Source organism: Oncorhynchus keta, chromosome 35 (assembly GCF_023373465.1).
Source record: "Oncorhynchus keta strain PuntledgeMale-10-30-2019 chromosome 35, Oket_V2, whole genome shotgun sequence".
Lineage (NCBI taxonomy): Eukaryota > Metazoa > Chordata > Actinopteri > Salmoniformes > Salmonidae > Oncorhynchus > Oncorhynchus keta.
The window spans coordinates 70,188,546-70,214,062 of record NC_068455.1 but is presented as its reverse complement, the minus strand read 5'-3'; the positions used below and the strand labels follow the sequence as shown (position 1 = coordinate 70,214,062).

At 43.3% G+C, this 25,517-nt stretch overlaps 2 protein-coding genes across 15 annotated transcripts in view; one reads left to right on the top strand and one right to left on the bottom strand.

Moving 5' to 3' along the window:
• Positions 1 to 25,517, bottom strand: part of LOC118367991 (proteoglycan 3-like) — a 150,989-nt gene that overhangs the window by 123,515 nt on the left and 1,957 nt on the right. The gene's annotated exons all lie outside the window — the stretch shown is intronic.
• khnyn (KH and NYN domain containing) lies at positions 360 to 25,517 on the top strand. Of its 14 annotated transcripts, none has more exons than XR_008093624.1 (10): positions 360 to 501; positions 11,810 to 12,101; positions 12,364 to 12,498; positions 12,958 to 15,083; positions 15,685 to 15,815; positions 16,056 to 16,152; positions 16,693 to 16,800; positions 17,279 to 17,380; positions 20,283 to 24,748; positions 25,001 to 25,517. XR_008093624.1 is itself a non-coding variant. In XM_035753464.2 (9 exons), the coding sequence occupies exons 2-9, from the start codon at positions 11,835 to 11,837 to the stop codon at positions 20,650 to 20,652; spliced, it is 3,336 nt and encodes a 1,111-aa protein (XP_035609357.1). In that variant the 5' UTR covers positions 360 to 501; positions 11,810 to 11,834; the 3' UTR covers positions 20,653 to 25,517. The 14 variants fall into 14 exon arrangements, 2 of the variants coding, with proteins under 2 accessions (XP_035609357.1, XP_052353447.1); XR_008093620.1 differs by having other exon boundaries at positions 24,918 to 25,517; XR_008093630.1 differs by having other exon boundaries at positions 20,283 to 24,917; positions 25,428 to 25,517.

Genomic DNA, 25,517 nt, shown 5'->3' with positions numbered 1-25,517 from the left:
CTTTCACAGAGCTAGGGATTTTACGATAGCATGTTGTTGTTATGTACAAGTGTGTTCAGTCACTTCGAATCTAATATTTATGTAGGTGTATAACACATTATTCGAAAGCACCAAAGATATTTAATAAAGTAATAAAAGGCAACTGTCGGTGATATGACCGATAATAACCTATTTAAATCGTGCGTGTTAATCTGCCTACATGATTACGCATGTCGCAGATACTCCAGCCTTTATGTTGTTGTGTCTGTATAGTGTCTGTTTTAAAGCCCACATAACTTCAGACAGTACTTTCTACAGTAGCCTAACTCTGTTGCTCAATTCACAAACTTTCTTGTATAATATTTACCAACCTTTGCTGTCGCTCGTTCACGTCGTTTTTTGTGTCACGGTACTTGTGAACTTTGGACTGCATTGTTCTATGATTGCAGAAGGCAAAACCAAATTATTCAAATACTCGAAATCGAAACTGAGAGAAGCAACTTCGGGAAAAGGAAGAATGAGGTTAGAGAATTATTTTGTTGAGTTTGTTCATAATATTATTTAAATATAGCCTACAATTAACTTTGTAAATTAATTAAACTATTATAGCTGTTGTTGTGGACGTTGCTGTGTTTAGAGAGTGTGTTAGTTAGTACCTGCTATAATTCTGTGTTCGTAACCAAGTGGTGGTAGGCCTTATTATTTAAGGTGTAAATAACAATTGGATGCATTCACGTGGTTTAAACTCGTTGAGAAACGGCGATTGGCTAATGGCCAACAACAAGCTGGGTCAAAGATAAACTAAAATTACATTTTCATGGATGTAAACAAATTATAGTTTTCATAAACTGTTAATAGATTGCTGTTTATAAATAATGTTTTGTTGTTGTATTTAACTGCCGAAATGCTGTTATCGAGGTAATTTCCTTAGTAAGTGACTTCAAAAAAGTTTCAAGTCAAAGATCCCTCAAGTCAGAGTTACATGTGGGAAACAAATGTATTTTGCCCGAGTTGTGACGTATCACCACAGACCTTTGACCTTTACAACCAAAAGATGACAACAAATTAGTTTTTGACAACTACAATATGGATAATCAATATGGATAATTTAGCTAGACCATATTGTTACTGTTAAGCAAGCTAGCAAAGTGTATTATTAGCAACGTAAATAAATAAAATTAAATCTTATTGGTTGATGAATTGTTCCGACTTTAAAAGCATGTTGACAATCACAATCATGTTGGACAATCATGTTGGACAATCATGTTGGACAATCATGTCGCACACAATCATGTTGGACAATCATGTCGCACACAATTATGCCCATTTTTCTCATGAAGGTGAAATCATCAGGAGCTCAGGTATGATAAACGACTTTCCCACTTGTGATTAATGCAGGGGACTTTAATGCAGGCAAACTTAAATCAGTTTTACCAAATTTTTACCAGCATGTCACATATGCAACCAGAGGGGAAAAAATCCTAGACCACCTTTACTCCACACACAGAGATGCATACAAAGCTCTCCCCCTCCCTCCATTTGGCAAATATGACCATAATTCTATCCTCCTGATTCCACAAGCTCAGAAATGATAGACGACTTTCCCACTTGTAATTACCAGTGGCGATGTTAGCATGTAAATCTTTGTGGGGCAAACAAAAATAGACCAAATTATTAGGGTGAGGCACATGGGCTACTAACAGTTTACTACACAACATACACTTTGAATTACACTTAGAGTTATAGATGGCACCGAAGAACATGGTTGACGTTTTACATTCTCCCAACCAATTGTGCTATTCTGTTAGTATTTTTTTGCATTTTGTGTAACTTCTTTTTAAACTTATTTTGTACATAATGTTGCTGCTACCGTCTCTTATGACCGAAATAACTTCTGGACATCAGAACAGCGATTATTCACTGCAGACTAAATTAAACTTTTACCTTTAATGAGTCAGACGAAAAGGATATACTGCTTTCACTGAAAAAGACACTGATCCCCGTCATTTGCTTGAAGAAAAGACGCAGGAAAAGGAGCCGCAGATCAGGCAGCCTTCTGAGAATCCGTAGGCGAGCGGGTAAACTCCCACTACCATCCGTTCTTCTTGTTAATGTGCAAACATTGGAAAATAAAATTGACGACCTACGATTAAGATGATCTTACCAACGGGACATTAAAAACTGTAATATCTTATGTTTCGCCGAGACGTGGCTGAATGAAGATACGTATAATATAGAGCTTGTGGGATTTTTCATGCACCGGCAGAACAGAGACGTAACATCTGGTAGAGAAGAAGAAAATGCTCACCTAGAAGCAGCGCTCCTATTGTCTGGGGACTTTAATGCAGGCAATCTTAAATCAGTTTTACCCAATTTTAACGGCATGTCATATGTGCAACCAGAGGGAAAGAAATCCTAGACCACCTTTACTCCACACACAGAGATGCATACAATGCTTTGCCCGGCCCTGCATTTGGCAAATCTGAACATAATTCTATCCTCCTGATTCCTGCTTATAAGCAAAAACTAAAGCAGGAAGTAAAGCAGTGACTCACTCAATACGGAAGTGGTCAGATTACGCGGATGCTACACTACAGGACTGTTTTGCTAGCACAGACTGGAATATGGAATATGTTCCGGGATATGGAATATATTCCGGGATTCATCCAATGGCATTTAGGAGTACACCATCTCAGTCATCGGCTACATCACTAAGTGCATTGACGACGACGTCCCCACTGTGACTCTATGTACATATACCAAACCAGAAGCCATCGATTACAGGCAACATCTGCATCGAGCTAAAAGCTACAGCTGCCGCTTTCAAGGAGCGGGAGACAAATCCGGACGCTTATAAGAAATACCGCTAAGCCCTCAGACGAACCATAAAACAAGCAACGTGTCAATGCAGGATGACGACTGAATCCTACTACACCGGCTCTGACACTTGTCAGATGTGGCAGGGCTTGAAAACTATTACGGACTACGAAGGGAAACCCAGACGCGAGCTGCCCTGTGACGCAAGCCTACCAGACGAGCTAAATGCCTTTTATGCCCGCTTCAAGGCAAGCAATACTTAAGCATGCACTGAAGCATGCACTGTTCTGGAAGACCGTGTGATAACGCTCTCGGTAGCCGATGTGAACAAAACATTTAAACAGGTCAACATTCACAAAGCCGCTGGGCCAGATGGATTACCAGGGTGTGCACTCAAAGCATGCGCGGAACAATTGTCAAGTGTCTTCACTGACATTGTCAACCTCTCCCTGACCGAGTCTGTAATACCTACATGTTTCAAGCAGACCACCATGGTCCCTGTGCCAAAGAATGCGAAGGTAAACTGCCTATATGATTACCGCCCCGTAGCACTCACTTCTGCAGCCATGAAGTGCTTTGAAAGGCTGGTCATGGCTCACAACAGCATCCTCCAGGACACCATAGACGCACTCAAATTCGCATAACGCCTCAACAGATCCGCAGATGATGCAATCTCAATCACACTCCACACTGCCCTTTCCCACCTGGACAAAAGGAACACCTATGTGAGGTAATGAAGGTAATGAACCTAATACTGTTCATTGACTACAGCTCAGCGTTCAACATCATAGTGCCCACAAAGCTCATCACTAAGCTAAGGACTCAGGGACTAAACACTTCCCTCTGCAAATTGATCATGGACTTCCTGACGAGCTGCACACAGGTAGTAAGAGTAGGCAGTAACATGTCTGCCATGCTAATCTTTAACACTGGGGCTCCTCAGGGTTGTGTACTTAGTCCCCTCCTGTGCTCCCTGTTCACACACAACTGTGTGGCCAAACACAACTCCAACACCATCATTAAGTTTGCTGACAACACAACAGTGGTAGGGCTGATCACCAACAACGATGATACAGCCTATAGTGAGGAGGTCAGAGAACTGGCAGTGTGGTGCCAGGACAACAACATCTCCCTCAATGTGAGCAAGATAAAGGAGCTTATCGTGTACTTATGGAAAAGGCGGGCCGAACAGGTCCCCATTAACATTGACGGGGCTGTAGTGGAGCGGGTCGAGAGTTTCAAGATCCTTGGTGTGTACATCACCAATGAACTGTAATGGTCCAAACATACCAAGACCGTCGTGAAGAGGGCACGACAAAACCTTTTCCCCCTCAGCAGACTAAAAAGATTTGGCATGGGTCCCCAGATCCTCAAAAGGTTCTACAGCTGCACCATCGAGAGCATCCTGACCGGTTGCATCACCGCCTGGTATGGCACCTGCTTGGTGAATGGCCCAGTACATCACTGGGGCCAAGCTTCTTGCCATCCAGGACCTATTTAATAGCCGGTGTCAGAGGAAAGCCCATAAGTCACCCAAGTTATAGACTGTTTTCTCCTCAACCGCATGGCAAGCGGTACCGGAGCACCAAGTCTAGGACTAAAAGGCTCCTCAACAGCTTCTACCCTTAAGCCATAAGACTCCTGAACAGGTAATCAAATGGCTACCCGGACTATTTGCATTGTGTAATTAAAAACTATCCAGGACAGCAGTAGACAAGGCATATTGACGTTAGAGATAGGCATAAAGCAATCACAGGTGTTGATCAGGAGAGCTAAGACAACAACGGGTAAATGGCGATGAATGGGCAGAGCGGGTCAGTTAGGTACATACAGGACCTAAGTTTGAGGCTGGGGCCGACAGGTAAACTAATTGGGGTACTGTGTTATTGAAACATTCGAGGGGGTATCAGCTGTGTAGCCGATTGATCATAGTGTCAAAAGAGCACACAATAGGTAAGTCCGGGTGTTGTTCGCTAGTCACTACTACGGGCGAGCAGGGGACACAGCATTCAGAAAAGCTAGCGGGCCGGGGCTAGTAGATTGTTCTGCGGCAATATCGTATCAGAATAGCCTCTTGAGACCACATCGGGCGATCACGTCGACAGTCCAGTCATGGCAGGGCTCCGTGTCGACAATAAAGGATCCAGGCCAATTGGCAAAAGAGGTATAGTAGCCCTGGAATTAGCTTGTATATGGGCCTAGCTCGAGGCTAACTGGTGCCTGCTTTGGGACAAAGGCATTAGCTAACAGTAGCCACTCGTTTGCAGCTACTTAGCTGCGCTGATCCAGAATAATGATTTGGTGTAATGATCCAGAGCGGCAGGAATCCAGTGATATGGTAGAGAGAAGCTGTTCGATATGCTCTGGGTTGATATCGCGCTGTGCAAGACTGGCAGGCGTTGTCCGAGCTAAGGCTGGCTGATGCCGGGGGAAAAGGCGATAACCGCTAGCTGTGGCTAACAAAGACTAGTAGCTAGTTAGCTGGCTAGCTCCTGATGGAAGTTCCAGTTATGAGGAATAAAAATAGCAGATCCATACCACATTGTGTGAGGTGGGTTGCAGGAAAGTATATTTAGTTCGTAGATAGAAAGTGAGATTAAGATATATACGAAAAAGACTGGCTATTTACAAGGGATAAGACACGGGATAAGACAAAGGCAGATATACACGACCTACTGCGCTGCCATCTTGGATTAGAAGTATATATACTCCACCACAAGTATATATACTCCAATTTAGGTAGACCTCCTTCTCTCCAATCCTGGTATCTGTTAAGGTCCGACAGGAAGACGAAGTGATAGGGTAATAACCATTGTTTCTCCCTTAAGGGGATCTGACCTGACCTCAACCCCCTTGATGCCTCATCCAAAGATCTCCACCCATATCCCTTACAGCAATCCTGTGACTTCCTCCTGTCCATCCAACACATTCCAAAGCCATCTGGCTCCTATAGATAACCATTAACTTCTGATGTAAAAACCAGTCTCTTTCACTCCTTAGATACTATACTTAGTATAACAATGTTCCACGTTTAACCCAGAATCTAACACCTTGTGGTGCTGTGCTCACTTGAACAGAAAGGTGGCAAGTTTTGTCACCAAAGTCTGGCAATCTCTGGATGTATGGTGCTTTCCAGACAACTGGGGGGGGGGGTGGGACAAGGTCAAATCATGCCGCCAGTGAGCTTCAGCTCGGAGCTTGGAGGCTACAGTTCCCGACCTGGAATTCCGAGTTGGATGACCATTCAAAATGTATAAGTTTTGAAAATATACCATTAAACCCAGACACGGACCACACACCAACTCCACTGAATAGCAGGCTAGTGATTGCTTAGGCAGTTAGCCACTGATTCCTTCCAAACCGCTCATTGTTGAAATTGCGATTTCCAACTTGTGTAATGTTTATTTCCAATGGCACGATGAGCAACGATACGTTTTATCTATAATATCTCATCATAATTCATCTTCATATGTCAAGGATTGAAAAGGATTTGCCGGTAGATTGTCGACTTGATTCATGATGATGACTGCTAGCTTGCTAACTAAGGTTTTGAAAGTATGATGTTGACATGATCAGTTCAATCAAAGCTTTGGTAGATATAACATGATTTGACGTTAGTTTACCTGTAGCCAATGACCGTGAGCCTTCTTGGATGGGCACATCTAATGTAACTCTATGGCAGCACCCAAGGGGCTTGAATTTTCAAGCTCTTCTCGTAGATTTTATGGTGATGTAATGTCCCCATTAGTGACAGAACACTGAGCCAATCATGGCGCAACTAGAGAACATTACCAACCTCTACGCTTTGTATATTCCGCTGGCTGCCCCACCACCACAGAAATCGCTGAGCTAGTCTGAAACACCTACATTTTGGAGCCTCCTTACACAAGAAAGCGAAAAAGAGACCATGTTTGTATTCAGCTTTATTAACGTGTTTGCAAACTGATATGTGACATGTATTAATGTGAAAATAACATGCAAAATAGGCACACAAAAAAAGTGTTAAATAAATCAAATATATTTCAGATTTTAGATTCTTCAAATGTTAGATTCTTCAACCCTTTGCCTTGATGACAGCTTTGCACACTCTTGGCATTCTCTCAACTAGTTTCACCTGGAATTATTTTCCAACCGTCTTGAAGGAGTTCCTACATATGCTGAGCACTTGTTGCCTGCTTTTCCTTCACTCTGCCATCCAACTCATTTCAAACCATCTGAATTTGGTTGAGGTTGGGTGATTGTGGAGGCCAGGTCATCTGATGCCACACTCCACTCTCTGATGCAGCACTCTCCTTCTTGGTAAATTAGCCCTTACACAGCCTGGAGGTGTGTTGGGTCATTGTCCTGTTGAAAAACAAATGATAGCCCCACTAAGCACAAATCAGATGGGATGGCGTATCGCTACAGAATGCTGTAGTAGCCATGCTGGCTAAGTGCGCCTTGAATTAAAAATAAATCACTGACAGTGTCACCAGCAAAGCACCATCACATCTCCTCCTCCATGCTTCATGGTGGGAACCACACATGCGGCAATCAGCCGTTCACCTACTCTGCGTCTCACAAAGACACGGTGGTTGGAACCAAAAAATATCAAATTTGGACTACTCAGACCAAAGGACAGATTTCCACCGGTCTAATGTCCATTGCTCGTGTTTCTTGGCCCAAGAAAGTCTCTTATTCTTATTGGTGTCCTTTAATAGTGATTACTTTGCAGCAGTTCGACCATGAAGGCCTGATTCACGCAGTCTTCTCTGAACAGTTGATGTTGAGATATGCCTCTTACTTAAACTCTATGAAGCATTTATTTGGGCTGCAATCTGAGTTGCATTTAACTCTAATGAACATGTCCTCTGCGGCAGAGGTAACTCTGGGTCTTCCTTTCCTGTGGCGGTCCTCATGAGAGCCAGTTTCATCATAGTGCTTGATGGTTTTTGCGACTGCACTTGAAGAACGTCAAAGTTCTTGAAGTTTTCGAAATTGACTGTCTTAAAGTAATCATGGACTGTAGTTTCTCTGCTTATTTGAGCTGTTCTTGCCATCATATGGACTTGGTCTTTTATCAAATAGGGCTATCTTCTGTATATTTCACCCCTACCTTGTTACAACACAACTGATGCTCAAACGCATTAAGAGAAGAAATTCCACAAATTAACTTTTACAAGGCAGTCCTGTTAATTGAAATGCATTTCAGGTGACTACCTCATGAAGCTGGTTGAGAAAATGCCAAGAGTGTGCAAAGCTGTCATCAAGGTGGCTACTTTGAAGATTCTCAAATATAAAATATATTTTGATTTGTTTAACCCTTTTTTTGCTTACTACATACGTTATTTCGTAGTTTTGGTGTCTTCACCATAATTCTACAATGTAGAAAATAAAGAAACTCTGGAATGATTAGGTGTGTCTAAACTTTTGACTGTTACTGTATATATATATTAGTGATGCACCGATATGATGTTTTTGGCCGATACTAATATGTGATATTTTCCTTGCCAAAAAAACGATACCGTTAGCGGCCTTTTAAGTATTCTGGTTAAATAGTTAACACACACACATGGACGCAGCGGTCTAAGGCATTGCATCTCAGTGCAAGAGGTGTCACTACAGTCCCTGGTTCAAATCCAGGCTTTATCACATCCGGCCGTCATTGGGAGTCCCATAGGGCAGCGCACAATTGTTCCAGTGTTGGACGGGGTAGGTCATCATTGTAAATAATAATTTATTCTTAACTGACTTGCCTAGTTAAATAAAGGTTACACACACACCACATTGACCAAAATGTTATTTTGTTGACATTTATATATAATAATAATAATAATAATATATATGTCCCCATTACCAGTAAAACATAATCAAAACCTATTTCTTTCACTTACTTGCTGTGCTATTTTATTGTTCATTTGTTCAGTCGTTTCATTCTCAACCAGGATTTCATCATACATGTCAAGCAGTGAAGTTTCAGCTCTGTCTGTCCGTGACCTCTTCCTCGGTGCCCACTGTCACTGTCACTGTGTCCATTTCCATCTTGTCCAGCTGTGTATGTAACATTTCACTTTAACTCTGTTTCTTGTCTTTATCAAAGTAGCAGTCCTAGTGTAACGGATGTGAAACGGCTAGCTTAGTTAAATAGTGAGCGCTAAATAGTGTTTCAATCGGTGACGTCACTTGCTCTGAGACCTTGAAGTAGTAGTTCCCCTTGCTCTGCAATGGCCGCGGCTTTTGTGGAGCGATGGGTAACGATGCTTCGTGGGTGACTGTTGTTGATGTGTGCAGAAGGTCCCTGGTTCGCGCCCGGGTATGGGCGAGGGGACGGTCTAAAGTTATACTGTTACACTTGTACATAGCATCGAGCATGGTGGTGACACAGTAAAGAAAGAATGCCACCGATTCGCTTGTTCACAGCCTGTGTCAGCAGTTTTGTTGAGCAGGCTTTTCAACGCCATGACAGAGGGCATCACATCTGCTGCAGGCACAGTTGATGAGCTTATTTCTCAAGTCAGTTGTTTGTCAGCTAGTGTGTTCATGTTCCCAAGTTTCAAACATGTTCTCAAATGTGATTGAAATGGCAGCAGTGGTATGACAACCAGCACATTCATGAGCATACAATATGACTTTCCTCAGTACGAAATCCTCGACGACCCACTGTGCTGTTGGACTCAGCATGCTCATGGGGCTGATATCGCTGGTCCAAATGTCAGTGGTGAACCTAATAGCAGTGACACTATTACTGTGTAACTCCAGTAGGGCAACATCTGAAAAATAGCGCACATGCTGCTCAACCAGTCTGTAAAAGCCAACATCACCCACAACAGAGAACGGTTGATTGTCAAGGGCAATGAATTTCATTATCTTGGCGTTAATGGATTTCCCCTTTGAATTTTCTTACTCTTTCAAATGACTGCTCGACAAGTTGACTGCTCGAGCCACACAGGAGACATTGTGGGCTAGGTTAGGAATGCTGTGTTCTACGTGCAGAGAAACATTTTACGTGGCGTCATTACGTCATGTACCTGCGTTATATAGGTATGCACGTCATGTACCTACGTTATATAGGTATGCACGTCATCTACCTACGTTATATAGGTATGCACGTCATGTACCTACTTTATATAGGTATGCACGTCATGTACCTACGTACGTTATATAGGTATGCACGTCATGTACCTACGTACGTTATATAGGTATGCACGTCATGTACCTACGTACGTTATATAGGTATGCACGTCATGTACCTACGTACGTTATATAGGTATGCACGTCATGTACCTACGTTATATAGGTATGCACGTCATCTACCTACGTTATATAGGTATGCACGTCATGTACCTACGTACGTTATATAGGTATGCACGTCATGTACCTACTTTATATAGGTATGCACGTCATGTACCTACGTACGTTATATAGGTATGCACGTCATGTACCTACGTACGTTATATAGGTATGCACGTCATGTACCTACGTACGTTATATAGGTATGCACGTCATGTACCTACGTACGTTATATAGGTATGCACGTCATGTACCTACGTACGTTATATAGGTATGCACGTCATGTACCTACGTACGTTATATAGGTATGCACGTCATGTACCTGCGTTATATAGGTATGCACGTCATGTACCTACGTACGTTATATAGGTATGCACGTCATGTACCTACGTACGTTATATAGGTATGCACGTCATGTACCTACGTACGTTATATAGGTATGCACGTCATGTACCTACGTACGTTATATAGGTATGCACGTCATGTACCTACGTACGTTATATAGGTATGCACGTCATGTACTTACGTACGTTATATAGGTATGCACGGCATGTACCTACGTACGTTATATAGGTATGCACGTCATGTACCTGCATTATATAGGTATGCACGGCATGTACCTACGTACGTTATATAGGTATGCACGTCATGTACCTACGTACGTTATATAGGTATGCACGTCATGTACCTACGTACGTTATATAGGTATGCACGTCATGTACCTACGTACGTTATATAGGTATGCACGTCATGTACCTGCGTTATATAGGTATGCACGTCATGTACCTGCGTTATATAGGTATGCACGTCATGTACCTGCGTTATATAGGTATGCACGTCATGTACCTGCGTTATATAGGTATGCACGTCATGTACCTGCGATATATAGGTATGCACGTCATGTACCTGCGTTATATAGGTATGCACGTCATGTACCTGCGTTATATAGGTATGCACGTCATGTACCTGCGTTATATAGGTATGCACGTCATGTACCTGCGTTATATAGGTATGCACGTCATGTACCTGCGTTATATAGGTATGCACGTCATGTACCTGCGTTATATAGGTATGCACGTCAGCTTTGACATCGGTTTTACACATCGGCGTTAAATTAGACATCGGGTCGGTGCCGATGTTGGCATTGTTAGCTAATATCAGCCGATTCCGATATGTTCCCCGTTATATTGTGTATATATGTAAATATATATATATATATATATATTTTTTAGCTAAACAGGTGGGGCCACCTGCCCTGAATAATGGAACATCACTGGTAATTACCAGTTGGAGGGGCGTTCAAGTGAGGTTTTCCCAGTCGTATGTGGTAAATACCAAAGTCCCACTTGGGTTATGAATACTGCTTAATTACCTAGATGAGGCTTGCGAGGCCATCCTTCCAAATCTCATCTCGTTGACCTATAGATCTATGCTGATATGGTTGTCATTGGCTGACATGGGCAAATCAAAGTTTATTGTTCGGGTACACAGATTTGTAGATGTTTTCACAGCGAAATGCTTGTGTTTCTAATGACACACATAATCTAGAAAATAATAATAATAAATATATTAAGTTATTCATATTTTATATTAAATAAACAGGTTCACTCTCTCGGTGTCTTCTCTCTCAATTTTCAAATTCAGTATCAAAATGCTTTATTTGCATGTCAAAAATTCCATGTGTATTGTCTCATTCTCTCTCTCCCTCCCCCTCTCTTTCTTTCTCTGTCTCCCACCATCTCAGTGAGTTTTGACATCTACCCAGTCCCATGGCGTCTGCCCTAAGCCATCTCTCTCCAATGTCTGTAAGAGTGAGAGAAGGATGGAGTGATAATGGAAGAGGAGAGGAGCAGGTGGAGGATGAATTTGCGTGTTCCGGAGTGCTACGCGGTGCCCTGTGGTCCTTACATCCCTCAGTGGAGAGGATATTTGGGGTGTCCTTTACGATCGGTAGAGAGGAGGATGCTGTGTTACCCCATGATGGACAGATCTGGCTCAAACTAAAAGGAGTGAGGAAGGACGCGGTGGCTGCCAAAGTAAAAGCTTATTGTTGTTGTTTTTAACTCCATGTTTTTAATGTTATGTTAACTTGTTTTGAGGTTGAGGTTAACCTTATGTGTTTTGCATTAATGCAAGGTGGTCATTTCTTATATGTGTCTCAACTTGGGCCATGCGGTTTTTCTGATCACGTCATCTGACCAGGGAAAACTCAAAAACTTACTCTATGTTGTAACATAATATAGTATTAAATCTTTCTCTCTCTCCCCACTTCCTCCTCTCTCATTCTCTCTCCTCCAGTTGTTTGTGAAGGGAGTTGTGAACCAGGAGGCCCAGCAGGAGGTTCCATATCCAGGTGTCCTTCACTGTGTGTTCTGTGGAGCCCGAGGGCTGTTCATGGAGTGCCTGATCAGAAACACCTCTGCTTACATACTGGTAAGAATAGACAAATAGACAACACACACACATACAGGCTGCACACACACACACACACACACAGGAACACACACACAAAGTTGATCAAATGGATGATGTAAAGGAAGGAAATGCACATTAGAGGAGATGGAGGTTGTGGGTTTGAGTCTTTATTTATTTTATTTTTTATTTAGCTACGCAAGTCAGTTAAGAACCAATTCTTATTTACAAAGACGGCCTACCCCGACCAAACCTTAACCAGGACAATGCTGGGCCAATTGTGCGCCTCCCTATGGGACTCCCAATCACGGCCGGTTGTGAAACAGCCTGGAATCTAACCAGGGTTGGCGCCTCTAGCACTGAGATGCAGTGCCTTGGACCTCTGCGCAACTCGGGAGCCCCTAAGTCTCTTTAGAGAGATGGCAAGAATAAGGCTAAAGTTAAGATTATCTCAATTTCTTCCCATTTCCTTTCCTCCAGGTGGGTTCCCCAGGCTTCCTACTCATCTCAGGACTGGCAGAACCAGTGGTCAGGGCCTATTCCCTCATCACAGACCTGGTGAAGAACTACGAGGTCACCCAGGGACGAAGAACCGAGCCTGGCGACAGAGGATCAGGCGAGACCCTGGATTCCCGTCGGGCCTTCAAATCCCTGGTGGAGAGATGGGAGGACAGGCACACTCTGGATCTGCTGGTGCTACCAGGGGTGGTGAAGGAGACTCTATTGGATCTGGTGAGGGAGTCTGGGCTGGGATCCAAACCCGGTCCTGGGGGCTGGAACCTCAGTCTTGGGGGGTCTAGAGACAGAGCGGGTCTAATGGACACTGATAGCCAGAGACGATGGGACAACCAGTCAGGCTTGGACATACTAAAACTTATGGATACCAGAGTAGGGACCAGAGCTGGTGAGGCTGGGGACATAGAGGGAATGCAGGGGATTTACACATCAAGGAGAAAACCTCCTGTAAATTCCACCCACAACCAAGACCCTGGTCTACGGAATATTGGGCAGCTTTCTCAACAAAAGACGTTCACTAGCTTACATGTACAAGAAAGAGAGATGGGCAAAGATGGGTCACAGAGAGCGATAGAGAAAGACGCAGCACCTCGACTTCCCATCTTCCACTCTTTCCTTCAAACCGAGGAGGAGGGGCAAGGATGTTCCCAACAGGAGGTAGAGGATGAAGAACAGGGGGAGGAAGGAGAGGGGGAGATGTTGTCAGTAGGGAGTAGGGAGGAGTTTGGGCTCTTGCTGAAGTTCTTCACGGCTATGGGCTATGCAGAAGATGTGGTAATGAGGGTCCTGGCCCGGACCGGACCCAGAGAAGTCTCCCAGATTCTGGACCTGGTCCAGCAAGAACATGACCGGACCGGTCTGGCCATGAACCGCCCAGTGGAGATGGAGCACACAGAGGTAGAGGAGAGGGAAGGTAAAGGAGTGAGAGGAAAGAGAAGCGGTATAGATGGGGGGATGGGGGTGGAGCTGGAGGGAGGTGTGGAAGAAGGGGCGGGGAGTAGAGAGGAGGGGAGAAAAGGCAGGGAGAGTGGAGGGTCTACCGCTAACCTTTCTGAGGATTCACTGAAGGAAGGCAGGGAGAGGGTCGAGGGCGGCATGGAGGGAGGCGAAGGGGGGAACGAGGAGGATTTTGTCCTGGGAGTTGTGAAGAGGGCCGCAGCCAGTTGTGGATACACAGAGGAGAAGGTAGCAGAAGTGTATAGTATGTTACCTGAACTGTCCACACGCCAGCTACTCCTGGAGCTCCAGAGGGAGGGAGCCAGAGAGACAGAAGCTGCATCCAAGGACCAGGTACGAGACGAACCAAGAGAGGTGGATGAGGCTGTCTCAGAGCTACATAGAAAGGACAGAGCAGGAGACAGGAAGGAGGAGAGAGGTAGAGAGATGGAGGCACCAGCACCGCAGTCCACTGCTACTGAGAAGAGAGAAGAAGAAAGAAATAGTGTGAAAGGAAAGAGTGAAAGGAAGACCAATGAGGTAGGAGTGACCGCGCCGAACCGAATCGGCGATGGTGCAGTTAAGGTTGAACCAGATCTGGCTCAATGGAATGCCATGACAAACCAGATTCCGTTCCCGATTCACAGTCACCAGAAGAATCCCACACAGACACACACCCCCCATCGAGCCAGCCCCCCTTTAGTCACAGGGCCGCCTCAGCCCACCTACCCCAACACACTACCCCCACAACCCACCTACCCCAACACACTATCCCAACAACCCACCTACCCCAACACATTACTCGCACAACCCACCTACCCTCTCTTATTTCCCCATCAACTCGTTTACCCTCCCACCCAGCCACCCCAGACCACCTTACCCCACACCCTTACCATGAATAACTCCTCAACAACCAGAGCGAAGGAGAAACGTGGTCTCTTTCCCCTAGCAGTAGAGGGAAGTGATCTCCCAGCCCTAACAGCGGTGGCTGTTGATAGACGAGGTCTCCCGACCATGGCAGCAGGGGCTGTGGTGACAGGGCAACAGCGCTTCATGGAAGGCCTCCAGACTCCATTTGACCTCAAGCTGACCGACCAACCAGGAGACCCGGGACTCAGGATGGTCATTATCGACGGGAGCAACGTTGCGATGAGGTGAGTATGAGGGAATGTGAGAACAAGAGAAGTGAGTACGAGGGAATGTGAGAACAAGAGAAGTGAGTACGAGGGAATGTGAGAACAAGAGAAGTGAGTACGAGGGAATGTGAGAACAAGAGAAGTGAGTACGAGGGAATGTGAGAACAAGAGAAGTGAGTGCGAGGGAATGTGAGAACAAGAGAGGTGAGTACGAGGGAATGTGAGAACAAGAGAGGTGAGTGCGAGGGAATGTGAGAACAAGAGAGGTGAGTGCGAGGGAATGTGAGAACAAGAGAAGTGAGCGGATGAAGGGATAAAAGAAATATGTAGAAAATGTAACCACAGACAAGAATAGCAGGCAAAATGTTGCGGTTATTCATTCGATCATTAATGTAGTTATTTATGTTAACGCTTTCATTGAAAGCAGTGTAGAAAGAACAGCAGCATACATACCTGTGTGGCCCCTGCAGTCCTTGGATCCACAGCTGTTTTAGTGGTAATGCTATGCTCTACCTGACAGCTAGCTATAGTTTACATGATTCAAAGCACATACTTAACTATACAACGTATCAGTATTATACAGTATTTAATTAGGTTTTATCCCACTCCTTCTCTATAGTCACGGGCTGGGCCATTTCTTTTCGTGCCGAGGCATCGCCCTGGCGGTGCAACACTTCTGGAACCGCGGGCATCGCAGAATCAGTACCTTCCTGCCCCAGTGGAGGCAGAAGAGAGACCACCGGGGCAAAGGTAACACTATACGTCTGTCTGGAAATCCAGGCTTCACATCCACCTAGCTCTTTCATGTCATCAGTTTTATCAATTCAGTTTCAATTAAGTTACTTCAGGAAGAATGTATTTGTATTTTTCTTTAGAATAGACCCCCAACCCTGTTTAGCCCCCTAAGTCATTGATTAATGGTGGTAAATGTGTGTGACTGTGTGTACTACATTCATAAAGGAGAGGTTGGTGTGTCTGTGTTATTTTCAGAGCAGCACTACCTTAGTGAGCTCCAGAACCTGGGTCTGCTCTCCTACACTCCCTCCAGAGAAGTCCAAGGGAAGAGGATTAACTCATACGACGACAGGTTGTTCTAGTCGCTCTCCTCTGTCATACAATAGTTCTGCTTGTAAACTGCTCTTATTCTAAAAAAAAATATTTTAAATTTTTTTTAAATTTTACCTTTATTTAACCAGGCAAGTCAGTTAAGAACACATTCTTATTTTCAATGACGGCCTGGGAACAGTGGGTTAACTGCCTGTTCAGGGGCAGAACGACAGATTTGTACCTTGTCAGCTCGGGGGTTTGAACTTGCAACCTTCCGGTTACTAGTCCAACGCTCTAACCACTAGGCTACCCTGCCGCCCCAAATATATATCTTGTTTGTAAACCGCTTATAAACTTTAACAGAAAATATCTACCTTTGAAAAGCTTATAAACGTTATCTGCTTATAAACTGCTTAAGTAAGTGACTAATGAACGTTATTTTAGTTTGTTACAATTATACATTTACAGTAGAAGGCTTGTTAATATTCTCTAAACGGATGAAGTGACCTCCCCTTTACACTCTTCCTTCATCCCTCTTTTCCTTCATCCCTCTTTTCCTTCATCCCTCTCTTCTCTGCAGGTTCATGCTGCAGCTGGCCCAGAAGACCGATGGAGTGATCGTGACAAACGACAACCTCAGAGACCTGCTGGATGAGTCTCAAGTATGGTGCGAAATCATCAAGAAAAGGTGAAAGAAAGAAAGAGAGAGAGAGAGAGAGAGAGAGAGAGAGAGAGAGAGAGAGAGAGAGAGAGAGAGAGAGAGAGAGAGAGAGAGAGAGAGAGAGAGAGAGAGAGAGAGAGAGAGAGAGAGAGAGAGAGAGAGAGAGAGAGAGAGAGAGAGAGAGAGAGAGAGAGAGAGAGAGAGAGAGAGAGAGAGAGAGAGAGAGAGAGAAAGAATGAGATGGAGAAGATACAATGGACACAGAATATGATTTGTAATTTAGCATGTTAGGAATTGTCTAAAGAAATCAGAAACATTTTCATAAATAGATTTTGGATAGGTTTTTGCCTAACGTTAGAGTGCAACAATATCATTGTCACTACCTTAGTGGATTTGACCACTAAGGTAAACCTTGTGTATGAACCAACATCCCTTTGATTTGAAATGTATCCAGTCAAATTGGTCTCATATCCGTCCGTAACCTCAGTTTCTGTTCATTACCCAGACTCCTCCAATACACGTTTGTGGGGGATCACTTTATGGTACCGGATGATCCGCTGGGCCGAGGAGGACCCCACCTAGATGACTTCCTACACTCCCAGCACAGGTAACAAACACACATAGAGCCATACACTCATACACACACAAACCCATACATGCACACACACACACACACACACACACACACACACACACCCTTCATGATACTTTCTTACTCTCTTCATTTCTCCCATATTAAAGAGCAACTGCTCCTAAAAAGCAACTTCTCTTTTTGAAATGTGTGTATTTTACATCTATTTGAGTCAGAAACATTCTAGTATGAAAATGTACTACAATGTGTAAATAGAATCATTTTGGTCATGAAGTCAGTCTTGACCAAAATGTAGATTTGCGAGATGAAAGAAAAAAATGGCATGTCACAGAATGAAGGGTACCGTAACAGAACGAAAGGTACCTTAACAGAATGAAAGGTACCGTAACAGTTTTCCATGGGTTGTGTTTATTTCAATCCTGCCCACAGCTTGCAGCATCCAAGTAATCATCAGTTCGGAGTAAAGCTGCATGCGACTTGATCGTAATGCCTGTGGTCAATTTGATTTGACATTCCATATCCCTACCACTTTTGAGAAAATGGCCTGTAGATGTTTTTGGTACACCTACTGGAGAGCTCTTCTTTGTCTACACCCATTCAGCATCATTCACATACTCTTAAGCCTTAGCCCCACCCATCTCTAAGAATGTACTGTGTAGTAAACAACCAAAGATCAAGACTAAAAGTGGTGAAAGTGGTAGCAAAAAATACGCTTTATCTAGTCCTTGGCCTATATCCTAATCTGATTTTGGTGCAGGTCATGTTGTTCTTCACATTACCCTCTATGGTAAACATACACTACATCGGATAAAAGTTTATTTGTCTGAGTTTATTTGTCAAATGCGCAGGATACAGAAGGTGTAAACGGTCCTGTGAGATGGTCACTTGCATAGTGGAGTCTTTTGTTTAGACATGTAGCTAGCTAAATAATGAACCATAATCCCAACTCGTATTACCATGAACTATGCATGAATCTGCTGGCAGCTAGCTAAAGCTAACCAATTATGTTCAATGTTAGCCTGCTGACATTAGGCTATAACTAGCAATGCAAATGGATTTCTGAGATACAAAGAAATATTTCTACACAGATCATACACGTAATGTTAGCGAGCGAGACAGCCAACTAACATTAGCTAGATAATAGTACGCTTTAAATGAAAAGGACTTTCTGACTAAATTAGAAACATATAATATCTGAAAATGTAGCTAGACTCTTACCTGTATACATGAATGAACGTTTCTCCCTCTGTCATGGATGCCATGGTTGCCTTTAGTTAGAAGATGTTATCCAGAGACAGGTGTTTTATACAACAGCCTCCTGTGTTCTCTTTTTGACTCTTTTCGTATTTGGCAATCATCTCTTGGCTCCCACCGGGCATTCCACTAATTTCTAAACTCGGTCAAATTATTCCATTTCAACAACACTATTGATCACCGTTTCTTCTGTTGACAGTGATGGGAGAAGTCTACAATGTCTGGTTCAATTCAAATGTTTTTACCTAAATCAGGAATTCCATCATCGTCTGATTAATTTTTAGAGTCAACATGGCATAATCCTCCAGATTATAGTCCACCACTATTTTTTCCCACTGATCTTTTCCGATGGCACTATTAACTTCAGGGAAGCAATGCAACACTTTTTCAGTTCTTCATGATATCTTTCAAAAAAAAATAAAAAAATAAAAAATAAAATATGTGATAGAAAGGATTATCCACACATACTGAGCAGTGCATGTTATAGACAGAAGCATGCTACATGGCAGACCAATCCATTATCTCAGCCAATCATGGCTAGCGCGAGAATTCCTGTATTCTTCCGTGGCTAAACCAACTAGGCTCGTAATTTAACAATTGTATTTGCAGATGACATACAAGTTTGTTATTAATGCACTTTAAAGTTCACCTGTTCCAGAAGGCATTTCTGCCAGAAAATGTATTTTGATAAAAAATATATATAAATATATAAATAAACGTTCAAATGCCTCTCCTGTGAAGTAGTGATGTGCAACATACGCCTAGCTTCTTGAAACGGGTCACAACTAACACGTGTATCATGAAAATATTGTCCCATTCACATTGTGTTATTTGAAGGTCAAACCAACTTTTCCACGGTCACACACCAGCTGGCTGAATTGGCTGAACAATTTTGCAAACTCTTCCCACCTGCAAATACACACAAGAGACACCCACATCAAACCACACCCCAAAACTAACTCACATTTTAATTAATAAGGATCCGCCCCTTTTGTTTAAATGTTCACCTAAAATGACATACCCAAATCTAACTGCCTGTAACTCAGGCCCTGAAGCAAGGATATGCATTTTCTTGGTAACATTTGAAAGGAAACACCTTTGAATGTTGTGGAAATTTGAAAGGAATGTAGGAGAATATAACACAATAGATCAGGTTAAAGATAATACAAAGAAAAAAACAACCGTTCTTTTGTATTTTTTGTACCATCATCTTTTAAATGCAAGAGAAGCCTTTAGTGTATTATTCCAGCCCAGTTGCAATTTATATTTTCGCCACTAGATGGCAGAAGGGTATGTGCAAAGTTTTATACTGATCCAACGAACCATTGCATTTATGTTTTGTATCCAAACTGCCCAAATTAATAACTTTTCATGTTCAAGACTGCACTCTCCTCAAACAATAGCATGGTATTCTTTCACTGTAATAGCTACCTTAAATTAGATTAGATTAACAAGAATTTAAGCTTTCTGGCATTATCAGATAGGTCTATGTCCTGGGAAAGAATATGTTTGCTCAACTGTCCCGTTACGATCCCGAAGAAGTTTAATTCATGGCCGCTAGAATTTCTTTATAAACCACATCTAAAACAATGTCAAATCAGGAAACACGATCACCCTTTAACAGGCATACATCCCTCTCTATCTCTCTCTTTTCTTCTCTCAGGCCTCCTGTCCCAGGCAGTCACTCATTTGCAGGTGTGGCATCCTCCTTCCACTCTCCCCGAGCTCCAAGGGCCCAGACAGAGGTCCTTCACTTCCGTGACTGGACACCAGGGGTCGTTGTAGAGCCAGAGCCCAGCCAGGCCAGGGGGAATGGGCAGGCTAGGGCTGGACGCAGTGGCCCAGGGATGGGCCTTGGTCTGGGGCTGGGAGTGAAGAGGAGTGCAGAAGAGACCTCCAGGCTTAGGGAGAGCCTATCCCAGGTGTTCCCAGGACAGGATAGCATGGTTACTCTGGTGCTGCAGTGTAATCCTACAGTGACTGACATCAATTCATTGTCACACTTTATACTGGAGCAGGAGAGTGTAGACTGAGAGTAGTGTTTTTGTGTGTGTGTGTGTGTGTGTGTGTGTGTGTGTGTGTGTGTGTGTGTGTGTGTGTGTGTGTGTGTGTGTGTGTTCCAGAGAAGAAGATGTATTAATGTATTTTATTTCAATGTTTGATTGATAAGTCTCAGTTCATAGACCGACGGGGCTAAACATTGTTTATTAATCTATTTCTATCGAATTAAGTTTGAAAACAGGACCAAAAATCGAACCATATTAATCTTATGGACAGGGGCGCAACTTTCACTGTTTTTTTATAATTGCACTGTTTTATCATTGCAGTGTGATACAAAACGTGGTTCCAGTATGCTTTACGGTCATGCAAAAGCCTCACAGCTGTCGGCTAGGCTGTTTTCTGGTTTCAGCTAGCTGGATTTCGGTCTGCACAGTCAACACAGAGCATGCAGACAGCATGTATGAAGGCAAATCTTCTGAAAGGCTGGCATATAGGACCAGCACAGGAGAGATGAACAGAGGCAGCGTCTGTCTGTGTTGCACTTTTTCTAAGAGTTGTAAAAACAAGCAGAACAGAAACTGGCTACTCCTTAGTTGACTGATCTAGCTGTGAAGGTAACTGCTGTTTGACAGAAATAATAATATTCTCAGTGCAGCTAGTAGTGTAACTGGCATGTTACGTCAGCTAATTTTCATCACCTCTTGACTGAAGTGAATGAACTGCTAGTGGCTTGTTAGCTCGCTAGTATCTCCCACAGCCAGTTCAGCTCTAGCTAGCCTCTAGCTATCTGTCAGGTAGCAGTATCTAACAGCTGTTGTTTGTTCGGAAATGTTTTGTAGCTTTTGTTATGTCCCATTTCAACAGAAGTACATTAAACTATGTACTATTGTACCATTAGTTAGCAGAGCTAGCCAAAAGTTGGCTAATGTTAGCTAGCTAGCTTTTTTTTTGCCTAAATCACAGTAGTCTTGAACCAACCGATGAAATCAGAGGCCAAATGATTGACGACAGATATTGTGATGTTTTTTCAGCACATTGTATGTTTTTATTAGTCAGTACAGCAATGTAACGTTATTGATCTGTCAGTTTCCCTAGCTAATTCCCTACTTTTCACACTGACACAGTATAAACAGCTCTACAGGCTGCACTGTCATGGTGCACAGTCAGTACACAATACTATGCTCATCATGTCTTAGCAGGATCAGATGGTGACAGGTGTCCCTGCAGCGTTAGACAGCCATGGAAGACTAGTCTAGAGATCTCAGGTGAATTTTGCAGTATATTTTAACAATCAGTGAATAAATACAGTTCCATCTTGAGTTGATGAATAGGCTAGTCTGGGATCTGGAAATAATGGTCATTTCAATTGTTTAACCATTGATTCTATTCCTGGTATATATATATATAATGTATAAATGTACCCCAATGTAATTCTTTGTCATGCCTCATCTGAGCGGAATCAGATGGTGACAAGGGTCTCATCAGGGACAGGTAGCCAGGGAAGATCCGTCTGTGACGGAGCTGAGGTGATTTATTGCAGATACATGACTTCATTTTCTCTGTGCAGCAAACACTGGACAAGCAAGATGCTTCAAAGATTAGAACTATTCTAAGACAGTCTGACAAGCCTTTAAAGTTGATTTCCAAACTGTATCAAGTGTTGATAGAGGCTTTGCCCAATGACACAAAACAAAAATGTGAGGAGGCCTTAGAGACGCTATTGATGATGATGACTGGATACAGATATGTTAGAATTTTCATTTCAGAAAGAAATTACTGCACTTTAAGACCATCCGTGGAACGTACTATATGCCAATGAAACTGAATATCATGCACTCAGAAATGTAATTATTCTGCTGGAGGTGTAATACACAAAAGGGGACATATTTGCTTATGTTGTAGTCTTGTGAAGGCTGACTGAATTCTGGCAATGACTATGTTCTTTTATCTCAGGATGTCTACAGATTCTCACTTCCCCTTGTTTTTGTTTGCTTGGAAATGTTGATACTGGAGACTATTGTCAGAAGAAACTGTGTAACCTAGCATTTATAGTGGCTAAGAAATGCTTTGCCATTCATCGGAAGGTTGGTTATCCTCCCGAAATGGAAGACATGTCAAGTTATGTTTCACTAGATTGGATTTATTAAAAGATTAAGGGTATACTGTGCAACTTTCATAAGGTCTGGATGCCTAATACTGACAAAAGGAGTCTGTATTGAAAGCATGCCCACGTCAGGGGAGATACCTACTTAAGTCAACCCTAGCTGCTAGGCTGCTCAGTCCTGGCCCTGGGTGTCTGCCGTAATGTTGGTTGTCACTCTGGCCTTGGGCTAACATAGCTGAAACCTATAATGAATGTTTCCTAAAGCTGAGTGGAGTGTGTTGGTTTGGGGCGCAGCCGGATGGTGGACCCCTAGGGGCAGGACCGGTTGACCCAGCTATATAGTGTGCATGTAAAAAGAGCTCTACATCACTATTAGACCTTTTTTTTTTTTTTTTTTTTTTTACTAGGCAAGTCGATTAAGAACAAATTCACATTTACAATGACGGCAAACTCCAGCCAAACCCGGACTACACCCTATGGGACTCCCAATCACAGCCAGATGTGATATAACCTGGATTTGAACCAGTGACACCTCTTGCACTGAGATGCAGTGCCTTAGCTTTAGATGCCCCCAAAAATGAGAGGACCCCCCCCCACCAAGTTATGCCCCTGCCTAAGGATATTACTGCAAAAATAGTTTGTACCCTATTATTTTAATGCTTTAGGCCACTGTTGTATTTTGTGGATGTGATGACTAGTGTTGCTAAATTCAATGTATTTTGCTTTTATTTATTAAACATAATATTACAGTATGGTAATATAAAGTTGCTGATGCTCAACTTCAAATCAAACATTTCAGACTGAAAATTTTACCTCTCAACTTTCTAGAGTTTTCCCAGTTAGTTAACACTATCAACGTTTCTCTTTACTGTGGGAATTGTGATCAAATCAATGCAATATTAGACACTTTCACTACAAAATAACAAAACATAAACTATGCAAGAGATTTTGGTAATAATGGTATGGAAATAATAATGCATTTTCTTTTGTAAAGTGGTGTCTTGCATCAGTCACCTTGTCTGAAGGACAAGTGGATAAACTGGTTAATTTCAAGCCCTGCATGTTTTTTTCCCCCGAAAAGTCTCATGGAATGTAGGTCTACATTAAACACCACACATTTGCTGCTTCTGTCGGCTGAACGATAGAACAGCCATTTCCATGTTAAAATGTTATTGGATGCTTTGTCTCCATTGTTTTTGGTAGGCCTACATTATGATCAATTTGCCACAGTAGCCTACTTGACCACTTAACTTAAAGAGGGTACAGCCTCAGTGTTCATGTTGGAGCGAACCATTAAGGAGAGCTGAGCATTAAATAGGTCTAGTTGCCAGGCTGAAGTAGCAAGGACATGCACATTAAGAGAAGATGACACCCAGGCCATTTGACACCCAGGTTATACTCCATTTATGAAAGAGTACGTTAACCAAGACCATACGTACATTTATGACAGCTGGACGTACTATGGTCAGCAGGATACAGGAAGAAAGATGGAAGCAAGATAACTGATGACTAACACGTGAAACAAGCATGCAATGCATACATTATTTTCAGGCCGTGAAAAGGGTTCTACCATCGTTATAACCTAACCAAAAGCAGGTATGAGCGTTAGTGGGCGTGAACTAACTCTGAGATGAGACGAAAATAATGGAGAAAGGTCAAGGGAAGCTATTTTCATATAGAGGGAGGGGACCTTGTTTGTTATGCAAAGACAGAATCCTATAAAGGCAGGACTCTGTAATATGAGAATTTAGTCTCTTTCCATGGAGGGGCTCGGCCGTGTTATGTTTGTGATAGGGTCCTTCCATGGAGGGGCTCGGCCGTGTTATGTTTGTGATAGGGTCCTTCCATGGAGGGGCTCGGCCGTGTTATGTTTGTGATAGGGTCCTTCCATGGAGGGGCTCGGCCGTGTTATGTTTGTGATAGGGTCCTTCCATGGAGGGGCTCGGCCGTGTTATGTTTGTGATAGGGTCCTTCCATGGAGGGGCTCGGCCATGTTATGTTTGTGATATGGTCCTTCCATGGAGGTGTTATGTGTTATGTTTGTGATAGGGTCCTTCCATGGAGGGGCTCGGCCGTGTTATGTTTGTGATGGGGTCCTTCCATGGAGGGGCTCAGCCCTGTTATGTTTGTGATGGGGTCCTTCCATGGAGGGGCTCGGCCGTGTTATGTTTGTGATAGGGTCCTTCCATGGAGGTGTTATGTGTTATGTTTGTGATAGGGTCCTTCCATGGAGGGGCTCGGCCGTGTTATGTTTGTGATAGGGTCCTTCCATGGAGGGGCTCGGCCGTGTTATGTTTGTGATGGGGTCCTTCCATGGAGGGGCTCAGCCCTGTTATGTTTGTGATGGGGTCCTTCCATGGAGGGGCTCGGCCATGTTATGTTTGTGATATGGTCCTTCCATGGAGGTGTTATGTGTTATGTTTGTGATAGGGTCCTTCCATGGAGGGGCTCGGCCGTGTTATGTTTGTGATGGGGTCCTTCCATGGAGGGGCTCAGCCCTGTTATGTTTGTGATGGGGTCCTTCCATGGAGGGGCTCAGCCCTGTTATGTTTGTGATGGGGTCCTTCCATGGAGGGGCTCGGCCGTGTTATGTTTGTGATGGGGTCCTTCCATGGAGGGGCTCAGCCCTGTTATGTTTGTGATGGGGTCCTTCCATGGAGGGGCTCAGCCCTGTTATGTTTGTGATAGGGTCCTTCCATGGAGGGGCTCGGCCGTGTTATGTTTGTGATAGGGTCCTTCCATGGAGGGGCTCAGTTTTGCTACTTTGTATTAAAGTGTATATTGAATTCACAA